Below are 26,856 nucleotides of genomic sequence, written 5' to 3'. Positions count from 1 at the left end.
ACCGTTTTTTTTTGCATGCTTTCCACACCGCTGCTTAAAATACGCAAACGGTGCGGAATCGCAGTGATGTGCCGTAAACGTCACGAAGTTCAAGTTTTCCACTTCGTAGTATAGGGCCTGAAGTTTACGATACGATACGTCACTAGTTGGTCACTAGTCACTACTACTCACTACGATTCCGTATTTTTTAAGCAGCGGTGTGGAGAGCATGCAATAAAAACGGTGCGCATACGGTGCGTCACTACGATTCCGTACCGTCTCCGTTTTGCTAAGTAGCGGTTTGGCCGCACCTTTATTTTAACTTTTTGTGACGTGGCCATGACGTAGCTACACTCTGAAAATAAAAAAATACACTAAACAACCTTGTATCGTATATTGTAAAAAATGTGTTTTTGCCGAAACAGAAGAAGTTTTCTTTTTCCACCGATAAAGCTCAACATTTTCAGCCTTATCGTCGCTACGCTACCACGCTGTCACGTGACCATATTTGCCACAGCAGGGCTACTACGAAACTCAAAACTCGAAGTTCGTGTCGTGCGGTCCCTTTGACACTTATACTGTTTAATACGAGAGCGAGAGGAATACGAACTTCGAGTTTCGAGTTTCATAGTAGATTTTATGTGGCCTGGCCGCGCGCTAAGTTCTCCTTGTCGTGTTTTATTATAGAGCAGAATTTAAAGTCTGCTATTCAATAGATTTTCTAAAACCGATGACAAACCGAAAAACCGTAAATTGTACGCTCTATGAAATTGAATTGTCAAGTCATGTCAAATTTATTTTGCGGTGATAATGACGACTTTTCTCGATTAAAAGTAAATAATGTTTTATTTTCACAAAGAACGCCATAAACAAATTTAGCAAGTCTAGCAGTTCTTACTCAGGAATTTAATAAAGCTACCTCATTTCACTGACTATTTTTTGTAGTTTTGGTAGAGGTTATATTTTAAGTTTCTAGAACTAATTGAATAACAAAGCAGAGCTGTTGAAAATGTTTTGTTGGGGTAATGATACTCACCACGAATTGTGCATTGATACGTCTACAGATTTGGTACGTTAATATTCCTGTGCGATAAATATTGTTATTTCATAATTTTCAAATATATATATTTCATTGTGCAATTACTTTCTGCAAGGCAAGTGTTTCTAGAAAGTAATACCTTCTAATAGTTTCAAGAAAGTAAGTAAAAAAAGAATAAAAATAAATTATATTTGTTTGGGGGACAGCGGTAATTAAAAGGGCTGGGATTGTCATCAATATTTATTTAGTGCAGAAAAAGTAAGAGCAAATGATATTCTATTATTATTATTGAATATGAGATAAGACAGTTTCCTGTGTAATAAAAACTGTATAATATCGCACATCCTCTAAAAAAGAGTTGTAACATAAAAAAAGGGATTTTGAGAAAATTGCATTTAATTAGTTTTTTTTCCTTTGTTTAATTGTGAATATTAATAGTTAATTGTTTATATTATTTTTAGTTTTCACACTACTGTATAATGTACTTACCAATAATGTTAGTTAAATAAAAATTCATAATACAATTATCATTTTTATTTTTTTTATTAACTGAAAAAAGTCATATGTGTCATATGACAGTTTTTCACATTTGTAACTAAAAAATTTACATAACCTGTGATTTGATTTATTTACATTCAGTATCAGTAGAATATCATTATATAAAAAATATTATTCTAGCTTACTAACGTAAGGAAGATTTACTTACTTACTTACTTACAACTGTTTTGTACAAATAAAGTATGTGATACAGTGTCGCATAATAGCTTTATGACGGTTTTCACCTGCACCAACATGTGTTGGCATTTGTGTATATTATAAAGAAAAAAGAGTGGATTTGTTTTGTATTATTGGTTAAAAATATTATGACAATTGTGTGTTATGTTAATTTTTTACAGGATGTGCGATATATAAATAATTTATACAAATGTAACTATATAATTTTTTTTTTGTCACAATACCACAAACAGTACTTATCATGCTAAACACACGAGTAATATTTACCTCAATGTTTCAACCACATTGCAGTGGCCTTGGGCATGAGTAGGCTTAAGTGTGGGGTGTCAAGTCTGCCTAGCAGGGCGAGTTCTTCAAAATACCCACACTTGATTCCAACTAGTACTGGCACTCATATCTCAAACTACCCGCACCTGTTCATTTGTATTTGACACCCCATCACACCGACACAACACTAACAATGTCCGATCCCTCTGAACACCCCACACTACTGCAACATTGTTGAATTTCCAGGTAAATATTACTTGTGTGTTTAGCGTGATAAGTCCTGTTTGTGGTATTTTGACTATGAGTGAAAATCTTGAGTTTAAAACATTATAAAAATTTTTTACTTACTAAAAAATGGGAATATTGGAATGTCAATTGTTTTTTGCGATCTCTATGTATAATCTCATAATTGTTGTAGTTATTAATATAATAACTTTATTATCCTTAATTTAATGCAAAGGTGTGTATGTTTTTTGTTACACTTTCACAGTGAACCCCTTGTATGCGGGAACTAAAAAACTACTGCATTCTAGTCTCATCTGTTTTAATAAGCACAAATTGTGCTGATTTAATTTAAAATACAAAAATATTGCCTTAAATTCTGCGTGACACAACTTTCTTAATTTTTTTAATATCTCTTTGTTATGCTATGCCTTCATGTCACAACAGAACTCTTGTCCAGTCATTCATGTATGGTTTATTATTATTATCATTTAACATGTTCAAACTTTTTGTTCTCCAGCCTTAACAATATCTAAATAATGTCACACCTATATGCTTCCGCAAATAACTGTCATTGTTTGCATATTCCAGGTAATAAGGCCAACACTTTCGAAATGGCGTGAAAGCAGCCATGTGCGGATGGTGACGACTGGAGAATTCCACGCACTATACCTTACAAGCCAAGGTCACCTATTCTCATGTGGCAACAATGATGTGGGACAACTGGGTCGCCACACTAGTACCACTGAAGGAGAATCTCCTGGTATTTATTCAGTTAAACTCTTCAATACCATTGAAAATCCCTAACCCCTGGTATGCTTAAGCCCTTGTATGCTTAGACGCGGAGCCATGCCAAATTTAAGGCTTTCTTTTTGTATTTTTATTCAAATCAGCAGAATTTATTTGTGCTTATTAAAACAGATGGGATGGGAAATGCAGTACTTTTTTTAGTTCCCGCATATAAAGGATTGACATGACCGGCCCTGGCAACTCAAACTAGAAAGGGAATGGGAACTAAAAAGTCACATGTTGTGTCACTGGGGCTGAATGTGTTAAGTCAATCAAGAAAAGTTGATATTTGCTCAGACTTATGTCTGAAACTCGGGTTTTTTTTTTATTATGAGAGGTAGGCAAAGGAGGCACTCGTAGCAGTAAGTAGTAGAACGAAGTGAAGATGGTCGGCCTTACAAGGTTAAAATTTGCAAAACCTGTTTCATTCAACTATGCTAATGGTACAATCAGAATCATTTGCAATGTTGATACTATGTACAACCTTATTCCAAATGCAGTTCCATGGATATTAATATGATTTAAATGAGTTTAAAAATGTTTTATTTTTTTAATGTAAGCTTTTTTGCTAACTGTACTTTTTGTTGCCTGTACTTGCAATGTCATCCAACCTACATATATATACCAAGTTTCAAGTGGCTGCTGCCTCATTCAGAGCATGTTTTCTAGGTGTTTTGTGAGCATATGACATATATTTATTACTTATAAAATCATTGCACTATGATAGCTCTTGTGATGCTGTCTCTATTTGACCTAAAAAAATAAACTAAAAGTTAGGTTAATACATGGTGCTGAAACAGGTATTAATCAGTGAATTAATATTTATTAACATAAAGTTTGAAGGAGCGCGTTTATATCACCAACTACCAAAGGAAATTAAGAATATAGAATCTCTAAATATTTTTAAACATAAACTTACGGTCCACGTTTTAAATAATATTCCTGTCACCTGAATATGGCCCAGGCATGTTTACACCAATTGATGTTGGATGCATTAACGAAACTTTTATTACTTTTCGACCTACCTGAACAGAAAAAAAATCAGGTACTGGAATATTGTCCACCAATATGTTTTTGTGTTGGTTGATTTAATTGTAAGATTTTAATAATTGTAAGATGAAAATGTAAGTAAAAATAACGAAAAGTACAGTCAGCAAAAAGGCCTTACTAGATTTATGTATTTTTTCATCATAATTTTTCTTACGTTTTTAGCTTATTCTATTTGTTTCAATGTAAAAATGAATTAACAACACTAATGTAATGTATAATATATTGTTATAAATCAATAACGTTCACTACTAACATGCATGATTTCTCATTAAGTGAAATGTAAATTTCTTTTGAGAATAATACAAACCGAAATCTTTAAACGGATTTTTTTTACAGCTTTGGTGGAGTCATTTAAGGGCTGTACAATATCAGCAATATCATGTGGCCTGCAGCACTCAATGGCTCTTGACGAGTGGGGCCAGCCCTTTAGCTGGGGCTCCGACATAATGGGCCAACTTGGCAGCAACCTTGGTCCACAGGTCCAAGATAAACCTAAAATTGTGAAAATGTTAGCAACAAAGAATGTCATACAAATTGCTTGTGGATCATATCATTCTATAGCCCTAACAAATAGTAAGTGTATTTTAGTACTAATTCTGTTAATCAAGGCATATGGTTAGCAGTGACTATTTTTTTTTATACGGATCTTTCTGTCTGAGATAAGATAAAAAATGTAACTGAACTGGATCATCATCCCAGCCTATATACGTCCCACTGCTGGGCACAGGCCTCCTCTCAGAACAAGAAGGCTTGGGCCGTAGTTCCCACGCGGGCCCAGTGCGGATTGGGAACTTCACACGCACCATTGAATGTGTTTTGAATTACATTGTGTTTATCTGTCAGTTGTTATTTACTCTTCATGCAGATGGGACACTCCATGCACACATTAGTAGTAAAGACTATCTGTTGCATGCAATTATGTCTGTATTTGACACTTCTTTTACTAGTTTATCTATGTTAGGAAGGAATAAGTTGTAGTGGTGGTAAATAGTAGAGATTTTGAATTCTGTGTATATTGTTAGATTACACTTTGTAAAGTTATCATTATATGTTCCTTTTCTCTCCTAGATGGTGATCTATTTGCATGGGGTGCTAACTCACACGGGCAATGCGGTTTAGGGACGATGACAAATAAAGAATTAACCCCCCAACAGATAACTTCATTGCAAGGTGTACCTATCGCCATGATTACGTGTGGCAGCAACCACACATTTGTTCTATCAAAGTAAGTTTGAAGTTAAATTAATGCAAAATAATTAACACAATCAACATTTAATTCTTAAAAAGTTTAAAAACTTAAGTTTTTATTAGTATAAAGTGTATTTACATGTTAGTCGTCTGACCAGCTAGACTGATGAACACACGCGTTCAAAATAGTTTAAATGGCTGCAAAATTATGACAGCGGTACTGAGTAAAAGTCACGAGAACGCATGTATACAATGTGTTATTTTTGATTTCCGTTAACTTTCAACAGGTCAAATGAATTTAATTTCTCCAAGACACTAGTGACTTAAAGATTATCAAGAAGTAAGATAGTTATGTGTAGTAAAACAGTGTAAAGGTTCTTAATTTGAGCGTTTTTTTTTAATTTCGTGCCTAAAGTGTTTTATAATTGACAGATATTTATCAAAAGAAGGTTAAGAAAATGAGTTTTTTAATGTATCCCATATGTGTCATGTCAAAGTGACTCATCAAATTTGTGTATTTTAATCAATGACCGAAGTTATTAAGCTAATTACCAGGTAATTTCCATCAATAAACTAAGCTTGTCTGAAAATAAAAATCCTTTTACAAAAGTACCATTTTTGAACTTTAAATGAAGCTTATTTATTTAATGTTTTAATTTTTCGTAATAAAATTCAATAAACTATGTTGAAGTTACGTTCATTAGCTACGGAATAATAGGGCTGTTTCAGCCTAAACCTAAATTGATGTGCGTTTTTGGACGCATTTTTACCTACAAATTGGCTACGTTGTACCTAGGACACTAAAAATACGTTGTACCTTGGCCAATGAAATTTAATAGTAAAAAAAATATATATTTGGTTCCGATCAAATCTAAATGCTGAAAGGTATTTTACTTACAATTAAGTAATTTAGTCATTTGATCAATACGATTTCATCATGTAATCAGCGTCTAAACTAAAAACTAAGGTAACTTTTTGTTTGATCTATAAAATAATATTTACGAACTTGGCGGGAAAACTGCTGTGTGCCAATAACCAGTAAATAAGTCATTGATTTTATAAATAAGTAAAACATATAAACATTAAATATTTTCTTGACAAAAAATCTCGTGTCCAAGGTACAACCTCGAATGTCCAAGGTACATCAGGGGTGTTGTACCTTGGACACTTTTCCCTTTTTTTTGTGAGCCTACCGTTTCAAAATTAATAAACGAATCGCTCAGTTTTTTATCGAATAACATAGCCTAATGATGTATCTTTATATATTTTAATATCTGATGTTAATTCCATAATTAGTTATTTTTCTAAAAATCGAAAAAGGAAAAACTGTCCGGGTTACAACAGCTTCCCATTGTATCTCAATAGTAGCCTTACCTACTCTTATTACAAGCTTAAATTCCCCGAATTCTAACAGTAACAGCGAACAGTATCGTATTGTTTAGCTAAATGTGATAAGTAAGCTGTATATAAAAAAATACTACTTTATGTTTTGGCTAGTAAACTGACAAATGTATGCGATATAAACTATTCATTTGTAATGACGTAGAAATATGTTTGAAGTCAGTAAAATTATCTTCATTATTTCCAACCACATTAACCAATTTTTGATACAACTTCCTGTCTGAGGTTTTGTATGCTTTAATATTTAACGCAAAGCATCTTGTTTATTGTAAAAGCATATTTAATAATAATTTCAGATCTGGTGCAGTGTACGGGTGGGGTAAAAACTCACATGGTCAGTTAGGCCTCCAAGATAAAGACAACAGATGTTATCCGTCACATTTAAAAATATTAAGAAATGCCAGAGTATGTATTATCAAGTCTACAATGTTTCGCTTTCGATACAGTCTTTCATTATTTACAAATGCACTATGTTCAAAAAAAATACCGGAGTTTTTTTGACCCTTTGAACGCCACTGTAGCTTTTTTTTCAATTTACTGGACTTGGAATCACAGTACCTTTCAAAAGTCACCACCTAAACGTCATGTCATAATGCTAAAAGTTAATTTGATCTTCGCTATTACACGTTGTATAGTCTGTTAGCCGAAAGTTGATAAATATTAAGATAATGTGCTGAAATAGCGATTGTCGCTTAATTATCGCAAACTGTATCACAGGCGTTGCTTACAGGCACGCAGTTGTTGTCAAACGGGAGGTTGGACAAGCGAGCGGACGTGGCGGCCACATTGCTGTTCCATTCAGGAATGAGCTTCACGTTCTTTTAGATGTTTTCTGTTTTGTACGGTTAAATGTAAAAAAATGTTGTCTTTATCGGTTTAAACAATTAGCGGGCCGCATTTGTTAATTTTTCAACTTTCGGCGAACAGGTTCTTCAAACGACTATTATAGGTCGATGGCGTTGTAACGCGACTGCTCTTGACAACTTTAGGCGTTACTGGCGTTCAAAAGAGAATTTTTTAAAGCGCTAAATTTTTCTTTCTTGTTTACTTATCAGTTAAGAAAATCTTTGTTTCGTCGTAGGTATGTCACATAGCCTGCGGGGAAGATTACACAGTGTTCCTTACATTAGAAGGTGGAGTGTTTACTTGCGGTTCGGGTGAATATGGACAAACGGGACATGGGGCTACAAAGAACGAACTCGTTCCAAGAAAGGTAAATTCGATTTTAAGCAATCATCTTTACCCTGCATTGTAGGGTATAGGCACAGACCTTTTAATAGAGATCACGGGTTGTTAGTTCCCACGAAGCGCGAAGGTGTAATGCGAATCGGGAACTTCACATTCACACACACCACACCGTTGAATTGCTCGCAGGTTTGTGCATATTTCCTCGCGATGCTTGCCTTCGCTCGTGGTAAATTCAAATGTAATTTCGCGCATGATTTCGAATAACTAACAGGTGTGCGCCCGGATTTAAATCCACGATCTTTGATACTAAAATGTAATATTTCTAAATTAATTATTTGATTTGACACTCACCACCTCATCTGACAAAGTTAACTCTCTTTCTCAAGATAATGGAGCTCATGGGTAGCACTGTGACTCAAGTGGCGTGTGGAAGACGCCATCTGCTCTGCCGCGTGGGGGAAAAAATATTGGCATGCGGCTACGGAGCGAGAGGGCAGCTGGGCTGCCCCCACATGTCCTTTGCTCTAGTGCCCACGCCTGTCCACTTTACACCTAGCGACGATTCACCGGTAAGTTTACCTTTAAAAACATCGTAAATCATTGTAATAATCAAGCTTTACGCTTCGTTTTACTCAAATAGTGCGCATGGTTGAGTTTCATTCAATGGTCTTGTTCCGTCGTTGCCGTTTCCGTTTCCGTGTTTGTCGTATAAAGTACTTTCTCACTGCTATTGCTGACATTCTACGGAGTGTTCCTAAGTGGTGAACAAAAATTATAGTTTCTAACCCAGAATTTCTAGACACTTTCAGTGTATTATTAGCTCTTGAAGCAAATAATGAAACATTAGATAATTAATTAGTGTTAATTAATTTTAATTAGAAAAAAATATCAATCTTTTTCTACATAACCTTATTCTGCATGATAAGTTCTGTAGATTAAAATACTTGGATTTTACGTTGTCAATGTGATAATTTTTAACCTTTTCATCCAGCAAATACAATATCCCAATCCGCACTGGGCCCGCGTGGGAACTATGGCCCAAGCCCTCTTGTTCTTCTGAAAAAAAAAATTCTAAGGGCCTTCTTCTAAGTGTTTTCAGATCCCCGATCACTCAGCGCTTTAAACTTTTTCTTTATCTTAGTAAGAAATATATGGCTATTCGGGTCAAGTTTTAATGATATTAAAAACGGAATAAGGCCTTTTTAACAAATCATCCTAACCATTCATCGAGTTATTCGGTAATTTCTTAAAATATATGTCTTTTTTGACGCAGACCGGCAGTCACGGTATGAATAAGGTAAATACCATTATGCATAAGAATGCATGGTATTTAGATAAAAATAAAGTAGTATTTGTTGCATTTTCATTGTATTTAATCGCACTAATTATTCATTATACTGACTCACTTTTACATTAAATACAATCACGCTCATTGTACCTACTCGTAATAACGTGGTACTTTATTGTATTTACTTCAAATCAAAATGTAATTGATTAGTTTCAAACATGAAAAAACGGTTTATTCCTCAATCTTTCAAGGTTGAACGAATAAATCGTTTTTTTCTTTATTAATATTCATATTTAACTTTCTTTAGCTGAAGAAGAAAATGAAGCTGGAGAGTTCAGCGATAGTCGCTAAAAGCGCTGCAGGAACCTCTAAACAAACCGTTGAGTTCCCTTTTAAAATTTCAGAACATTTCCAAAAAAATATCTGACACGGTATTTATATCATAAATTTACTTTGTAACTAGGTATGTATATTGTAACTTCATTTCTCAGTTATGGTAACTCAATAGCATTTGTCCCCTTTTTACTATGATTCCAAACCATATCTAGATTATTTATCATTCATTTCATTACCATTTGACCGTGTCGGATAATTTTTCGGCGCATTATTTAAAAAGCACGTAAATGGCACAAATTCATGTTGAAAACTATTAGCTTAGTCAAATAGCTTTAACACATGCAATCATTAGATGTATAATATGTATACCTTTATGTCCATTGTAACTGCACTCGTAGTTGTTTAAAACATTTTATTTTCTCGCGTTATTTCGTTTAATTATATAGGGTGTTTTTTTTTCCAGTTCCCACCGACTGTGTTCAGTGGCCCGATGAGAGTGTACGCTGGTGGTGACCACAGCTTTCTACTGGTGAATGGGGACAAGACGATGGGCACCGATTTCCGTGTACCGGAACATAATAAACAAGTGCTTGCGCTGAACGTCGCGAAATTGGCCACGTGTGAGGTGTTTAAGGATGCTGATGTTGTAAGCCAGGTGTGTGCGATATAATGATTAATTATAATCATCATTAGCCAGAAGACTACAACGAATTACTATCTGTATCCACCACGGAACAGAAAAAACTAGTGGAAATGTCAACCAGCCGCTTCGCGTTTGCTACTAGTATGCGGAGTTCCACAAGTTATAGGTCAGTTCGCCGGAAATGCTTATGAGTGACGGTTGTGAGAGCTAAGAAGAAAAAAAAATAAAACTAAGAGAAATATGCCTTACTGTGCCATTTTAGAATGTAAAAACGATGTCCGAACCAAAAATATCACCTAAGGTGGCATTTCATATCATCGGCGAGGAGTATTTCATTTTAATTTAATAAATTTATGTTTTTTTCCATTCCATATGACATAATTATAAAATGCACCATACAAAAATAAACTTTAATACAGAATATAATAAGGTCGGTTTTTGTCTCTGTCCTAAAACGATGCAGTTCGAGAATGTTCCCTATCCACTTAGACAGCATAGGAATATTGACATCGCTTAAGTAGAGACACAGAATAAGTAATAGTACAAGTACAGGAGCTTCACTGCCGTACAAAAGTGACGTTTAGGCATAAGAATTGTGCCTACTTAATGCTTCTCTGTCTATCGCATAACTCGTGTTCACTCGCACGCGTTGAGTCGCACTGAATCGCCTCAACGTTGGGGAGGCCCGGTATGTACTTGTAGCTCGGCGGCGGAATGGCCTAGTGACACCCCCCTGGTAGAGATTGGGTGTTGTCGGTAAAATTATCGATGTTTGTTTCTGACTGAGTGTTATGTTGAGATGAATTTTTATCCCTTCCCTTCACGAAATAGAAAAGTAAAAAAAAAACCTATGAAAAATATTTTGCGACCTCCCTCACTGTGGTGTCATGCGATTACTCAAATTTATTTTTCTAATACATTTAATAATAAATCACGCCCAGTTTTTCTATTTAACAATGCAATAACAGCGCAGTCGATGGAAAAATAGTTGATTGTATTTTTTTTCCCAAGAAACTGATAATAATCATTAAAGGAATTACTCAGAAGTTTAACGTCTTCACCGCCCCAGTCATCTAGTAGTCAATGGAATGTCTCACGCGCCACGGTCATCTGTACATGACCAACATTCAACTCGAAATTAATCCTTCTGCAATTGAATTAAAAATCAAATTGATTTGTCGCTGGTTTTTCTGTGACGTACATCACTTTGCTTTTTTGTAGCGGTGACTATCAAAAAACAATAAATTTAAAAAATCAAAACCCGACTGCGTTAAAAAATACTAAAAAGAAGAAAACAAGAAGTAAACTGCAACAGTCGGGACCCATTTGAATCGTGACCAGCTCAAAAATTCTTAGTACAGTCAGCGTCATATAGTATTATAGTAGAACCTACGTAGCAGTCAAGATCACCAAATACTTGGAAACATCCAAATAGTCATTAACATTGACCCAATCAAAGCGATCAAATTGCTCAGGACATCCACCGTGTACAAATAAATCGAAGCACGCACATCACCACTGGTAGCGTAGCAGCCAAAATATCTAAAAGTACCTATGGGACACACTAGAAAACTGAGCTTTATTTAAAAGGTTTAATCTCAAATTGAGTGCTTGGAATAAAAAAATAATTTAAGACACCTTTTGGCGCCAAAAATCCGCCATTTTGATTTTTTAAGAAGTATACGTACCCAGTGTCACTTGCGTCATTAGGACGAATCCAATGACGTATCATTTATCAAAATCGGTTCAGTCGTTGAGTAATTACGAGAGGACATATGAATAGACATACATACATACAATACATATTAACATACATACATACATACGGGTCAAACACATAACCCTTCTTCTTCGCAGTTGGGTAAAAACAACTTTGCCTCATACAAATAAGGTTTATATCTCACAATTATTGTCCGTTTTCCGATTCGTCAATATTGTTGTCAACTTTGAATAACGTAATGTAATAGGTACCTAATCATAATACTTATAGTCAAACCTATTTTCATCTTTGACCTATAAAGTAGGTATATCGATATCACCGTAGCTGTGCTGCGCCCATCACCTTAGTGCTTACGATTCATGAAGAAGAGACATGTAGCAATAATTTTCAGTCGTGTTAAATCTAAACGTATTCACATAGAGCTCATTTTACAATGCTATATATACGTCTAAAAAATTTGACACCTATTGGTAAATAGCGAAACTAACTTGACAATCTTGACATTCTTGTAAAATTAGTTCCGCTAGTCAGGGTGATGTGGCGCTACGTAGCTGCACAATGGACTCTCAGCGATATATATAAGTATAACGTTGATTTAAAGTTCTAATTAATGTTGCCGGTTCAAAAGTTATTACCTTTTTTCGAATAGAAGCTAATGACCAATAAGCGCCAAGATTTCAAAGTGTTTCCAATGCGCATGTGCGCATTTTCGGCGACACGGGTTTCGGTACAAGTTGAAGCTTTTCGGCAGTTCCACTGTTTTTTCTGTTCCGTGGTATCCACCGTTTGCCTACAACTAGTGGGAAGCCTCCTCTCACTCTCCCCCAATAGTGTAAATGGTTGAAAGATCAAATAAAGACCTAGGATTTTTTATTGCGAATTGTGCTTTACGAATCTTTGAGGGAACCGATTTTAAATAATTGATTGAATCAGGCGTTACTTTGCGGAGGTCCATATCAATGAACTCAAATAATTTCTTTGCTCAACCGCGACCTTATGATAGCTGGTAGTATGGTGTACGGTTGTACTGTTCTGAAGATGAGCTCTGGTTGAGTTCGAAACGCGTCAGTGTATTGTAGTATTGGTGGTAGATGGATTTGTGTGTGTTCTTACAGTGTGGAGGTGGAGGAACTGCATGAACATTGCACTGCATATCTTGCATAAACTTAGCTATTATAAGGTCGCGGGTGAGCAAATAAATCATTTTAGTTCATTGAACCGATTTTATAAAATCTTTCATTTACAGATAGCCATACCATATCGTAATAATTTCATCTCTAATATGAAGGAATTTCATCAGGCCTAAGATGGGATACCTCAAGTGCCAGTAATTTCACCGGCTGTCTTGTTTTTTTGTCTTTGTTTTTGTCTTGTTGTTTTTGTTGTGTGTTATTTATATGTTAACCGAATTGATAACAATATATTTGTCTCTTCTCAGGATCTGATGGCATACCTGGAAACGGTATTCGGCTCGCCGGCCTGTGTGAACGGCTCGTTCCTGTTAGGCGACAATGACCACTATGGCTGCAACAAAAAGGTCCACGGCGTAGATTTAAAGAAGGCCGAGGAAGCTTTTACACTCATCAGCAGATTTGAGAACTCATCTATAAAAGAACTAGTAAGATATTCTAGTTTATGGATTTGTTTTTAATCAGTGTTATGTTCAAAATCATCATCCAATTCGCTAACGTACAATGAATGGCACTAAAGTGTATTTGCTTTTTTAATTAAACTTAACACCGAAACACTAGTTTATAAAAAGGGAAAGTCTCATTTATAAAATAAACAAATTAGAAATGTGGTGTAAGGTGGGATACATTACATACATTATGTAGATTGAATCAATCTAATTGATTGAAAATGCATGTATGTACAGCAACAAAAAAGGTTTACTAATGTTTAACCAAAACATCTTTTTACAAATGATTCGTTTCACAAGTATTTAATTGGGCCAAATGCATTTTATTCTGAAACTATAAATGTTTCAGGATTTCTATAAAACTAACCTAACCTATAGAGTTCAACACAATTGTCTTGAAATAAACCCTGAATAGTTCACAGTTTGAGAATAAAATATATTTATAATGCGGCGAAATCAAAGGATAGCATTTTACTTTCCCATTTCTTAGCATTCATTTGCATTTCTCATAAAAACAGGCTAAGTTGCAATCCTCGTAATTTTGTAGCGTTATTCCAGATATTCAGTTTGCTGACTGAGAACGTGATCAAGAAGATAAAGGTATCTCCACCGGACGCCGAAGCTTTGAGGATTTTCCTGGTGTTGCCTCTGTACCATGAAATGAGGAACCCGAGGCGGCATGCTGAATTACAGGTGATATGGAAATCCTAATATCACTAGCCTTTACACGCGGGTTTGCTCGCGTGAGCATTAAATATGTCATCAAGTCAAGTCAAAATATCTTTATTCAATTTAGGCTGTAACAAGCACTTATGAATGTCAAAAAAAAAATCTACCACCGGTTCGGAAAAACCTCTGTTGAGAAGAATCCGTCAAGAAACTCGACGAGGTACCATCATCTTTATCATCATCATGTCAGCCGTAGAAAGTCCACTGTTGGACATAGGCGTCCCCCATATACCTCCAGTTGCTTTGGTTGGAAGCGGCCTGCATCTACTATGAATCCGCGGCTTTACCATCCGTCCGTCTCGTTGGTGGACATTCCATGCTGCGCTTGCCAATCCGCGGTCTCTATTCGAGAAGTCTTAATCACAACGGCCATCTCATTTCCGTGATATCGCCGGCCCATTGCCACTTCTTCTTCTTTTCTTTTAAAATATGGCTTTTCTGTCCTAATTAATAGGACAATTTCGCCAGTGTCGAGGTAAACTCTCTTTGAGAGGCACGTTGTACGGTGATTGTAGTTTTTGCAACTTGATAGTAAAATTCCAGAAACCACGTGGAGACCACTTGCGCATTAAAAAATGTTAGACACGAGAGCAATATAGAATTTTGGGATCACTGTTCACGGTTAATCGCCGCATAAAACACTATCAAAATTATACTTCAACTAGCCAAAGAAACAGAACTAGCAAAATTAGATATTGTCTACATCCGCCATCTTCGAATGCTACAAATCGAATCCCCATTGCCACTTCAACGAGCTAATTCGATGTGTCAGTGAAATTGAAAAATACCCATGGGGATTCTCGTTACTTACATCGTGGTCTTTAATTCGTCGTGATTTTTAAGAGCGCCTGTGCAAAATTTCATGTCTCTAGCCTTGTCCTAACCTAACGATAGGATCGGCGCGATCTTAAACTATTGGCCAAAGATAACTAGGTACTGCGCTTTATGAGACACTTCACGAGGCATAACAAATTGATAAACTTATATTTGCAAATTATTTCGTCCAGGGCCCATTCGCAGAAGCTTTCAACAAGCTGTCCATGCATCCGCAACGCATCGTCCAATTGTGGTGGGAAGCACAAACTACGGAGTACTTTGAAATGATAGTCGATATCTTCAAGAGCGTCATCGTTTATGAACTAATGCAACCGTCCGTGAGAGCTAATAAGGTATGATTCTGTGAAGAATATTGTATTTTTTACTAAATTAAAGTTGTTTTTTTTTATTACCTTCACCTGTAACTTTGTATCTATTATCTTAATTCTATAACAATACTATAGTAAGGTACCATCGAGCTATCTGATGATGGAGCCAGAATTCATTGGAACAATATTGGAACATTGGAACTCCAAGATAGAACAACGTAACCTAGCCGTGTTTTTGCTTATTAGGGTGTACTTTATCTAAGAATGGTATTTAGGATTTCATGAGGTAGGAGCAAGAAAGACAGACACTAGAACTCCAATTTAGAACAATGTAACCTAGCGGAAATAGTGCTTGTTAGAATAGTCTTAGGGTGCTTTTTGACCACGAATGGTATCCAGGGTCTGATTTAATAGTCAGGCAGGTTTAACATTAAATCGTGTTTTTTTTAACTATTACAATTCGGTAATTCTCATGCGTCTGTGCACCAGTCAAATTACAATGCCACTTTTACCCGCAATAGTGACACGGTAATTAGAATTTAATGCACAGATCACTGAGAATGGCCGCCACCATTTTTCCAGATCTGTGCACTTAGTCTAATTACTGTGTCACTTTGCAGGAAAAAAAGTGAAACTACAATTAGACGGGTGCACAGATGAAAGAGAATGGCCAAATTATTCTTATCTCAGTGATACGTTTGTAGATATGGTTAGGCTTTGATTTAGTAGAACTACAACCTTTTACTACGCTGTTCCGCAACCACATGTGTTTCCATGTAGAACATTGCCTTATTTTCAAACCCGAGTGATCAAAAGCTTTGGATCTCCTAATAGTGATATACAATATAGCATCGCGTAATGTATATTTTTTTACAACGTTTTGAGTTAGATTAATGCCAATTTCTTCACTTTTATCTTACAGAAAATATACTTCACCCATAGCATAGTTCAAATATTAAATACACTGTCTTCCCTGAACAAAATAAATTTCACCAATCCGAAGAAACCAAAGATACCGGCCGAGTGTTTCTACATCGAAGACCTTTGCAACTACGTGGACATAGCTACAGATTACATCAACTGGCTAGCGGATCAAGACGTAAGTCGCACTGATAATTGCTTAGTTACATTGGTAGATAACTCGGTCGATATACCGCATGCGGTGATTCCCCGCATGCAGTATAACGACTAGTGAAACTCATGATACGGTAACTCGGTCGATATACCGCATGCGGGGAGTAACCGCATCCGGTACATCGACCAAGTAACGACTAGTGTAACTCATAAGTCGATAACTCGGTCGACATACAGCGTGAAAACCAATGAAAACAGTTCCCCGAATGCGGGCCCTATGGCATGCGTTGGGAATCTACGCCGCCCCGCATGCGGACTATCGACCAATGTAACTGAGCTATAATTTTGTACTGTAAGTTCCATTTCTTTTAAGGAATCCCTACTTCTGTACTGAATATTGTAAAAGCGAAAGTACTGTGAAAGCGTCGCCTGGTTGTCTCTTCACACTGAAACCGGTGAAACGATTTAGATGAAATTCTAAGGCAGGACAAGTTTTTTCTAGGAAAATTGCATAGTTCCTTCAGGATAGCGATAAAGGAATTTTTGGGAGATGAAGTAACTAGCTAGTAAATAACAAATGTTCTAATCCATACTATGTCTTTTCAAATGTGATTATTTTTAAAGCAGCAGCATGTTAAAAGAAGTAGTTTTTTGGTAAAGACAAACAGTATAATTTTTCGTTCGCCAGGTTTTAAAACAATATGTCGCCCTTTGCTAAAGATATACTTTTTACTTCAGTCCTCACAACCTCACATGTGCAACTACGCGTTCCTTTTCGACGTCCAATGCAAGTCCCTCCTACTGAAGATTGATCAGCAACTGCAGATGCAAATGGCCATAACCCGAGCCGCCACGCAAATATTCACTAGACTCTTCATGGACCCGACTTATGAGTACCAGCGAGATCAGTTCCTTAACCTAACTGTGTCGAGAAATCATATAGTGAGGGACACCATGCTACAAATCAGCAATCATGACAGCTCACAACTTAAAAAGCCGTTAAAAGTAAGTGTTTGAGTGATCATTATTTATAACAAAAGATTTTACTAAATCTTACTACCATAGCGCAATATTTTGTACTAATAGCCGCTCTTATTAATTTAGCTATAACTGCCTTTAATCGATCGTCTGAGTTGGAACTCGTACCATCAGCCAAATAAGTGGTCTATCAATTTTTAAACAAGTTCCTATCTAATGAATATGTCGCTAAAGTTGAACTTTCAAGTTGACAGACACGTCTATTGCTTTATTGTTTTATGACATGCAAACGATTATCAACTTTAGGGTGGTAGACTACATATTTGGCTGATGGTACGTGAACATGCGCCAGACAGGAACCTGCGGATTGGCGTTTGGGGGACTCACCGCGCCGTATTGCATAGTTTGCTTGTCTAGACGATGGAGTTACCGTACTAGTTGTGATTATCACGCTATGTTACTACCTACTAATAAGATGATGATGATGAATGAGTAAATTTGTAAGTTCTTTGATTATGTGTTTGTGAGTTCTCTGTGGGGGCTAACTATAACATTATTATGAATTATTGTGCAGACGAAGCCGTTAAATCGAAGCTAATAAATATTATAATATTAATTATCGTTTCTGAGTATTTTAATGTTTCATTTTAGGTGGAGTTCGTAGGAGAGGAGGCAGAAGACGCGGGAGGCGTTAAAAAAGAGTTCTTCTTGTTATTGCTCAAAGAAATTTTCGACCCTGTGTACGGCATGTTCAAGCAGTCTGAGGAAACCAATATGATATGGTTTTCGAATAATCCTTTTGAAGACGACGTTATGTACTACTTAATCGGTAAAGTCCAAAGGATATTTGTTCCTAACATTCTAAGTAGGGATTTAGAATTTCCATTAAAATATGTACCTAAATAAATAAAGTAAATAAACATCACTAGATACTTGACACCAATTGACCTAGTCCCAAAGTAAGCCGAAGCTTGTGTCATGGATACCAGGCAACGGATACACATACTTAAATAGATAGATACATACTTAAATACATAATTAAGCACCCAAACTCTAGAACAAATCCGTATTCTTCATACAAATATTTGCCACCACCGGAGATTGAACCTGAGACCTCAAGCTTCGTAGTCAGGTTCTCTTACCAGTCGGCTCAAAAATACAGACTATTTTTTTATATTTTAGACGTCTATGGTCTTGAGAGTAATCGATGTAGTTTTCTCTAATCTGTTACAATAAGTGCTATCATCGTCTAAAGTATCAAACCTCGTAACTCTTTTCAAGAAAATCTCTTAACTCTATTTTTATCCAATTGCCATGACTTTTTATATATTTTTTTTCGGAATATTATTCCTAATAATTTTAATAATTATATTAAATATAAAACCAAAACAAACCTTCGTACAAAATTTTTGGTGGTGAGGTTTTTTGTGCCTCCTGTAAAATTTGATCTGATGGAGTTAAGAGGTCTGACACTTTAGCCGTTGCTATGCGCCTTTATCTCTTCATTTGACATGACTCCACTAAAATTATGTGTATGTGTTTATAACCCTTTGTCGCTTTGTGCGCTTCACCTCGTTAGAAAGGGACGCACTGAACCATAACCCTGATGTAGTCTATTATACTATATTCTAATCAAATTATTTCCAGGGGCCATATACGGCCTAGCGATATACAATTCCATAATAATCTACGTGCCGTTCCCTTTGGCGTTGTACAAGAAAGTACTGGGCGAGTCTATTATGCTGGATGATATCTCTGACCTGTATCCCACGCTTGCAAACAGTCTCAAGAGCTTACTCGAGTACCCGGACGACGATGTTGAAGATGTAAGTATAAGGCATGCACTGCGATTAAACGCGAGCGGTTTTAACACGCCGTCTGTTTTTCAGGCGGTACTAATACGAATACGAAGCGCGTATGTTACCAAATGCGTCCCGTACTAGCTAAAAGCGGGTGACACTATTTACCGGCCCGGATAATACCGACATGGAAATACTGGCCCGACATTTCGTGTACACGCCCATAGAAAGTCGTGTCAGTTTGGCTTTGTTCAGCAGTGGACGTCTTCCGGCTGATGATGATGATGATGACTTCGATACGATCGATATAAAGTTAAAATGACTCCGTGCGGAGTCCACTACGCTCGCGGTGGAATACGTATGACAGTGCATGTTTTCTGGCTCATAGGACACTGTTTATTTCATTTTCTAGGTATACAGTTTGTGTTTCGCCGTCAACACTGTAGTATTCGACCAAATACAAGTGCACCCTTTAAAAGAGAATGGGGAGAACTTGCCCGTAACGTCTGATAATAAAGAGGAATACGTCGAACTGTATGTGGACTTTTTGCTCAACAAGTCTGTGGAGAATCAGTTCAAAGCCTTCAATCAGGGGTTTCAAAAGGTTAGTATTTAGTACAGATACGGAATTGGCACAATTTAATCTTAATACTAATAAAACGCTTATTAGTGATAACTAGTGATATTATTTAGTTAGTAGTTTTTGTGAAGCTACTCGACTAGTCTTATAGAACGAATAGACTAGGATATACATATATATTATATTTATCAACCCGTGTGGTGTTGGGTTACAATTACACCTCCCAATTTCTTCCGAGGATATCGTAAGAGGCGACTGAGGATATAGGTTAAGGTATACCGTATAGGCGACAGGCTAGCAACCTGTCACTATTGTACCGTTTTTGTCAAACTTAAAACCTAAAATTGCTAAAAGTGGCTCCGAAGCGGTAACGTTTCGTGTGCTCTGCCTACCCCATTTGGGAATACAGGCGTGATGTTTGTGTTGTGTGTGATTTATCAAGCTATTCACACCCTGCAACTATTTCGCGTCTTAATTATTCATAAATGCACAATAACGTGATGATAATAGCAGTATTGAAGAAGAAAATCTTTGTAAAAATACACGTAAAAATACTCTTCAGGTGTGTGGCGGTAGAATTATAAAGTTGTTCAGATCTCATGAGCTCATGTCTGTCGTCATCGGCAACGAGGAATACGACTGGGACCAGTTCGAAGCCAACTGCGAGTACAAAAACGGGTACTCCCGGGGCGACCCACAAATCAGGTGAGCAATACTGTTTATATTTAGGGCGCTAGAAAACAAAACAAAATTATGACGCACGGATTCTATTATTTTACGTTGTATTTGTTTTTATTACGTCTCAAGTGAAATAATCAGTCAATAATATGAATTCGCCCCTATGTGGTCTCAATCTATTTTGTACAATCGCCATCAGATATTTCGGAGCGGCCAAGACGGTCAAAAATATCGGCACATGCACTACATTATTAAGGTATTAGAGCCATAAAAATATGTTAAAATGATGTATACGTACCTGCGCAGTTAGCATTTTTTGGAAGGCGCTAAACCAATTTTAGCCAATTATAAGGCAGCATGTAAAAGTTAAATTTGGAGCAGCCATTGGTGAAACGTTCGCGCGCCATTGTCGTGAACGCCATTTTGTTAGACTAATGTCAATAATAGTACATTGTGTATTAAGGGGCGTAAGAAGGGGATTACTAACGAGAGTCTATTAGAAGCCCGACGCCGGAGGCGGAGGGCTTTTAATTACATGAGTTTGTAATCCCCTTACGGCCCGTGATACACACAATGATATTCATCACATTGCGAGGAAAAAATGCAAAAAAATAAATTATTTTGTCTCCAAGCACTTCACAGCTCAGCAAAAGCAAGACGCTAAGAAAACAACTGAATAAAATATGAGTATGGCTACCCGCCAATACAGGGGGCTACTACAAAATTCGAAAATCGGTGTTCGTATCGTACCGTCCATCTCACTCTCGTATTAAATAATATTAGCGTCAGGAAAACGATGTGAACTTCGTTTTTCGGATTTCGTGGTAGCCCCCCTGATTGTCACTTTTTTCGAGTCGTCTACCATAGATAATACTAAGAACCGTCTTTAGTTAAGAATTCGAATGGTCTCACGGCCAGATTATTCCAACACGCCTTAAAAATCTTTACTAAAATTATTGCAAAACAATTTGATATGAATTTAAAATATAAAAATAACGAAGTTTCATGAAGCGTGGCAAATTTATGGTGTAAAATTAGGTTATATCTAAGTTTTAAAGATGTAAATAAAACGTTGGCAGACTTGAAACCTCTTTAGTCTGAAATGACGTACGTACTAACTTTTTAAAACTAAAGTTATAACTCCCTTGGGGAGGAAAACTATACGTAAATCCATAATTCCCGTGGGAACAATTGAGGCCATTGTCTTTTAGTATACAGGCATGGAATAACGTCATTGACGAGCAAGTGTGATGAAAATGAATTTAAAGCATTATACGAGTATTGTCGGGTTAGTATCATTTCGTCTAAAAGCAGCTGGTCTAAGTTGCAACCCAATAAGACGTAGACCAATTGCTAATTTGCAACTTAGACCAGCTGCTTTTTAGAAGTAGTGTTACTACACCTGAGCTGGAAACACTAATTTTGTATCACGTTCAATTTTTCACCACATATTTCATTGAAGTTGACAAACAGTTCAGTACATGTAGCCATAAAGTACATATAAAATTTGAGTTTGACTTAACATTTCTGGTCGAGAAACTTGTAGTTTTTTTTTAGATTTACTCAACCACTAGTTCTTGCAGGTCAGTTTTATAATACCTTAAACTTTATAATCCTCCATTCTAGGTGGTTCTGGGAAGTCTTCCACGAGCTCCCCATAGAAGACAAAAAAAAGTTCCTGCTGTTCTTAACTGGAAGCGATCGCGTACCTATACAGGGCATGAGAGACATTAAAGTAAGTTATCATACAAAAGACAGTTTGTTACGATTCTTCTTTATCACTATTTTACTAATTGTTTTTCAATACCACCGATCTTGCTGCTGAATATGCTTTACCTTTTTACTAATTTATCTTCGTATTTTTTTGGTATGTAAGAGCTAATTAATTTGTAAATTTTGCAAGGTACTTAAGATAGTTTCATTACATTAATACTGTTTTTCTTTTTTCAGATAAGAATCCAAGCTGTAGCAGATGACCGATACTTCCCAGTGGCTCACACGTGCTTCAACTTGTTGGACCTGCCACTGTACAAGACCAAAGAACGCCTTAAATATTACCTTCTCCAAGCAATACAGCAGACACAGGGCTTCTCCCTAGTATGATACCATACAATTCCTAGAGCAAGTCCCAGTGGTTGAAGTACTTTGGCGTCGGACGTGAAACTAACACATTATTTACAAACAAACAACTAATTTATATGCTCCTCAAACATATTTTTCGAGATTGAGGTTTTAGAAGCTTTTTATTTTTGATACAATATTGAGTCAAATCGTCGTTCTCATCCGACGCCAATCGTGGAAGACAGTTTCCTTTTAAACATAACCATTGGTCGGAAAAGACAGTCATTTACTTAAGTTTTGAGTAAGGATTTTATATTGAGTTGTTAATACCACTGTGCTACTAATATAACTTTTACTATTACCATATTAGGTATTATTAACTCGATATTAAGACGTTTAGTAAAGATCAAGTAAATACATAGGTACTCGACTTATTCCGACCATTAAAAATACCATTTACTTATAGTTTGCCGTTAACGATAAGATTATGTTGGTTTTTTAAGGTCGAACACATGACTAGCATGACATTCATGCATGCCATTTCAATTGCCGCTAGATGCGTCTTTTTACCACGGGATTTTTTACAAGTTTTATTTTACAAGTCATTGTAACTACCGTTCTTACTTTGTTATTAAAGGACTATTGCCAAACAAAGCTTTCTTTGTTGATTTTACGTAGCGACAAGTCGAGACGCGGCATCTTAGTTGCTTATTCACAAAAGTTATTGAACCTTGTTCTTCCTGTTCATCAAACACAATTCAGCTGGTTTTTTTAAAAAATCTTTCAAATGCGAGCTTTACAATGATCCAACACAGTTAATTATAACTAAAGGAGGTTTAGTAAGAGGTAATGAATAAGAGGTTAAGAATTTGAGCTTGCTGGCACGGATTGTTACACTGTTAGCTTTGACAAAAATAAATCGCAGTGTTTTTCACGTATCGACTGTTTGGAAAGTTTTGTTTGCTGTTAAATAAATGATAATTGTTATTTGTTGATTGAATGGAATGTTATTGTTTTTAAATTTCATCTCAAGTTGAAGTTTATAGTAATGACACAGCGGATAATAATTAATAAATTAGTGTATAATATTATAAAAGTTTGGATAGAACTTAAAAATGGCGATTTGTCGTTTTTGAGAATTACCGATATATAAAGATGTACCGTTTTGTATGTACACACATACACTTTGTTCAATCTTTAAGAAACTGATTTCTAGTTCTTTCACAGTAATTAAAGTAGGCGAGAGAAAGAAAGCACGCGGGTTGTGATACAATTCAACAATTTTGTATAAACTTGTATAGGACTATGCTATGGAACTGCTGCGTTGTCTTTTGTTTTTATCGTCTCTTTTACTGTGAGTTACAAGTCAGTACAGAAGTCAAAGTCAAAATATCTTTATTCAATTTAGGCTATAACAAGCACTTATGAATGTCAAAAAAATTTACACCGGTTCGGAAAAACCTCTGCTGAGAAGAATCCGGCAAGAAACTCAACGAGGTATATATATATTTTTTTAAACTTATTATTAAACAGAAGATTATTATACAGACTATAGATAAAAAATAACCAATTAAAAAAAACTCCGGGCGGCTACTGGAGGGAAAGGATTTATTTTTACGCGCGTGGATTTATTTTCAGCAAGATAAAAACTAATTTAATGGGTATCGTGACACTAGCATAAACTTTGACTCCGGCTGCCATGTGTTTTTCATCATCTGGTACTACACTATAGTCCTAGTAGTTTTTTTTAATATACCTGGCTATAGAGGCAAAGCGAGCAAGCGGGTTACAGGATGGTAAGCAAATGGGGTAAAACTGTGTACCTACCACTGTGATATTATGGATATGCCATTATTAATTGATGCCAATGTTACAGGTAATGTGGTTGAATTTGTGGAATATTCGTTTTTTTATTTAGTCAGCATCACTTTTCATTAAGTTAACTGTGATACTCAGAGACGTAAATAACTTTAGTGAAGACGTTGAAATTATTAGACAAAACGTCGCTACTAAGGATTAAATAAAGTTTCTGAGAAACCTTGTGAAGAAGACATGTATCTTTTTAATGATGCAGACTGTATTCTTGGTGAAATTGTAGTTTTTTATGTTATTGCAGCTGACAATACTCGGTTTGTTAATAAATTCAAATATAAATCAGGACTTCAATATGTTATGCTCACGATTATCGTTTTATGGCATTTATTAGTGCACCTCAGCCTTGCTGAAACGGCGTGGTTTGTACACAATGTAATATAATTATAATATAATATTTTCATACGATTCTGCAGTTTCATTTACAGAATGCGACGTAGAATCGACACGTAAGGATAATACAGATAAAGGATATACTGGTAATCCCCAGTTGGAAGTTAGTTTTAACAGAAAAACTACAGCCTTATTTAAACTAATCACTGATCAAATTATATCTACTCGTATATCCTTTCTTGTTCTATAGTGTTAGACTCAGAAACAATTGAAAGTAAAAGGGCAAGAACTAAGTTCACGATCTCTTTGGTATAGTCACGACACGAGCAATAAGAATCCAGCTTCAATTATATCTTAACGATTCAACCTTATCTCCACAATATAAAAGTTCACAATGTCACTGTGATACGTATTGCATGTGATGGTATGATAGGTAGATTTAGATAGATGATCGATAACCTTTTGTTTGAGGATGTACTGCTTATTATACAAGTCACGAACATTGTCGAAGTAGCTTATTACATATAGTCATTATGTAACCAAGTTTTGTTGCTTGGAATAATGTTTTGCAGAAGTAAAAGTCTCGAGTTTTCAAATAATTTATTTCTTAAAAATATACATCATGAAATACCAAATAAATAAATCAGTAAGGTAATTTCAACAAATTATATACAAAATATTTTAAAATCTCATTCAATGACTAGGTAGTACGTAAACTTTTAGCAGAGCCAGCAAAACATTAGGAATAATCAATAGCCCGTGTTATTTAGCGAAGCACAGTTCAAATTCTTTTACATTTTCTTTAAAGTAGGCACTGCTTGGTAAAATTATAAGTAGCTCTTTAAACTTCGTATTATTAATAAGCATTAATCGATATGTTTTATAAGTTCGCGTATATCAAATAAGCCGCATGTTAAATCGGAAAAAAATATCGTCGCAAAATTAATAATGTATGCAGATCAATGTGGTTAAATTAAACTTATTCTCTAATTAATGATACATGATTACAATTAAATTAAGATTATAAAATCTTATTGCGTACATGCTTCAAGACTTTATACCTAAAGTCTATACAAGTACTTACTCTACTTCTTCTGGCTCTTTGGAACTGATGTTTCGTTGAAATGAGATGTTTACTTAGCTGTCTATTCATATGTTCTCCAACTCAATCTTTGGATACCATCTGTGCAGGCAGTCCTCGTATGCATTATATCGAATTCTAGTGACGTAGTCTATATGGTGAATCTTAACGATAGTTTTTTCAAGCGGATACACGTGTATCCGTCACCTAACCAATTTGAATTTTCGCATGGTTGTTACGGTGCATGTGCTTTTTAAGTTAGTAAGACTAATGGTTCTGTTAATAAGAGGATCGGCCCGAATGGTCTTCGTAGTGTTGCGTGCCGGGAGGCGCGCGGTAGCCAGGGTAGGATTGGTTGAGCGCGTGCGCCGCGAAGAAGTTAGAGTAATCCTTTTTGACCTGTAATTAAATCAGTAATACGTTTTAAGTTCTGTGCCAAAAGTGATGAACCAACTCGGCACCACGACCTTTTGTCCAGGCACGTGGTTTATATTGTTGAGTTAGGTACCTACTTATGTGGGCAAGTAATAGGAAAATGATAACATAACGGATAGGATAACTCACGTCTGAAATCGAGTTTAGCTCGAAATTTTCCAGCATGTCGCATGTGCCAGCAGGGCGGTGGCGCGCAGTGCGCTTGTTGCAGTTGCTCCCAGAAGAAGGGTTACGGATTAGCCCGAAACACTAACGAGCTAAACTCGATTTCAGACGTGAGTTACTTATCCGTTATGCTATCATTTAAAATGAGTGAGTCTCACCGTAGTTTCATGTTCAAATAATAGGAACTAGTTTTTTCGCAACCTGAAGGGAATCATCGTAAAGCAATTCATAATTGTCTTGTGACTTACAAACACTGATTATCATGCCGATGTAATGTTTAATAATAACTAGTACATTAATTTAAGTCACTCCATAAGATTCTCTCCAGGGTACATAGTATCAACATTCATGCAAGTGCCTAACCTGAAGACACGACGCAAAGCGTTGCCGAAAGTAGAGAAATGAATATCGTATGTTTGATTATGTCTATTACGTGATGTCG

General features: G+C 36.0%; 2 protein-coding genes across 9 annotated transcripts in view; one reads left to right on the top strand and one right to left on the bottom strand.

The window, feature by feature from the left end:
- Nucleotides 1–682: 682 nt before the first annotated feature.
- On the top strand, nucleotides 683–24,808 carry Herc4 (HECT and RLD domain containing E3 ubiquitin ligase 4). 4 transcript variants are annotated; one of them, XM_074086942.1, is made up of 21 exons: nucleotides 683–1,048; nucleotides 2,834–3,005; nucleotides 4,418–4,654; nucleotides 5,150–5,306; nucleotides 6,967–7,075; nucleotides 7,752–7,883; nucleotides 8,245–8,427; nucleotides 9,132–9,155; nucleotides 9,454–9,525; nucleotides 9,946–10,137; nucleotides 13,284–13,463; nucleotides 14,043–14,177; nucleotides 15,221–15,382; nucleotides 16,281–16,457; nucleotides 17,171–17,437; nucleotides 18,062–18,239; nucleotides 19,058–19,236; nucleotides 19,622–19,813; nucleotides 20,352–20,494; nucleotides 22,094–22,202; nucleotides 22,418–24,808. In XM_074086942.1, exons 1-21 carry the CDS (start codon nucleotides 989–991, stop codon nucleotides 22,568–22,570), a joined length of 3,213 nt encoding a protein of 1,070 aa, XP_073943043.1. In that variant the 5' UTR covers nucleotides 683–988; the 3' UTR covers nucleotides 22,571–24,808. The 4 variants fall into 4 exon arrangements, with proteins under 4 accessions (XP_073943043.1, XP_073943044.1, XP_073943045.1 ...); XM_074086943.1 differs by lacking the exon at nucleotides 9,132–9,155 and having other exon boundaries at nucleotides 684–1,048; XM_074086944.1 differs by lacking the exon at nucleotides 9,454–9,525 and having other exon boundaries at nucleotides 685–1,048.
- A 513-nt stretch (nucleotides 24,809–25,321) lies between these two features.
- The window catches only part of LOC141427459 (uncharacterized), a 38,334-nt gene continuing 36,799 nt past the window's right edge, over nucleotides 25,322–26,856 (bottom strand). For 4 of the 5 annotated variants that reach the window (XM_074086952.1, XM_074086948.1, XM_074086950.1 and 1 more), the window contains one exon: nucleotides 25,322–26,213. In XM_074086952.1, the coding sequence (XP_073943053.1) occupies nucleotides 26,094–26,213 (120 nt within the window). In that variant the 3' untranslated portion in view covers nucleotides 25,322–26,093. The remainder of the gene's footprint in view (nucleotides 26,214–26,856) is intronic. The other variant, XM_074086949.1, reaches the window with a different exon arrangement.

The sequence above is a fragment of the Choristoneura fumiferana genome, chromosome 4, assembly GCF_025370935.1.
Source record: "Choristoneura fumiferana chromosome 4, NRCan_CFum_1, whole genome shotgun sequence".
Lineage (NCBI taxonomy): Eukaryota > Metazoa > Arthropoda > Insecta > Lepidoptera > Tortricidae > Choristoneura > Choristoneura fumiferana.
The sequence above is the reverse complement of the archived record's forward strand: the minus strand, read 5'-3'. Positions and strand labels throughout refer to the sequence as shown.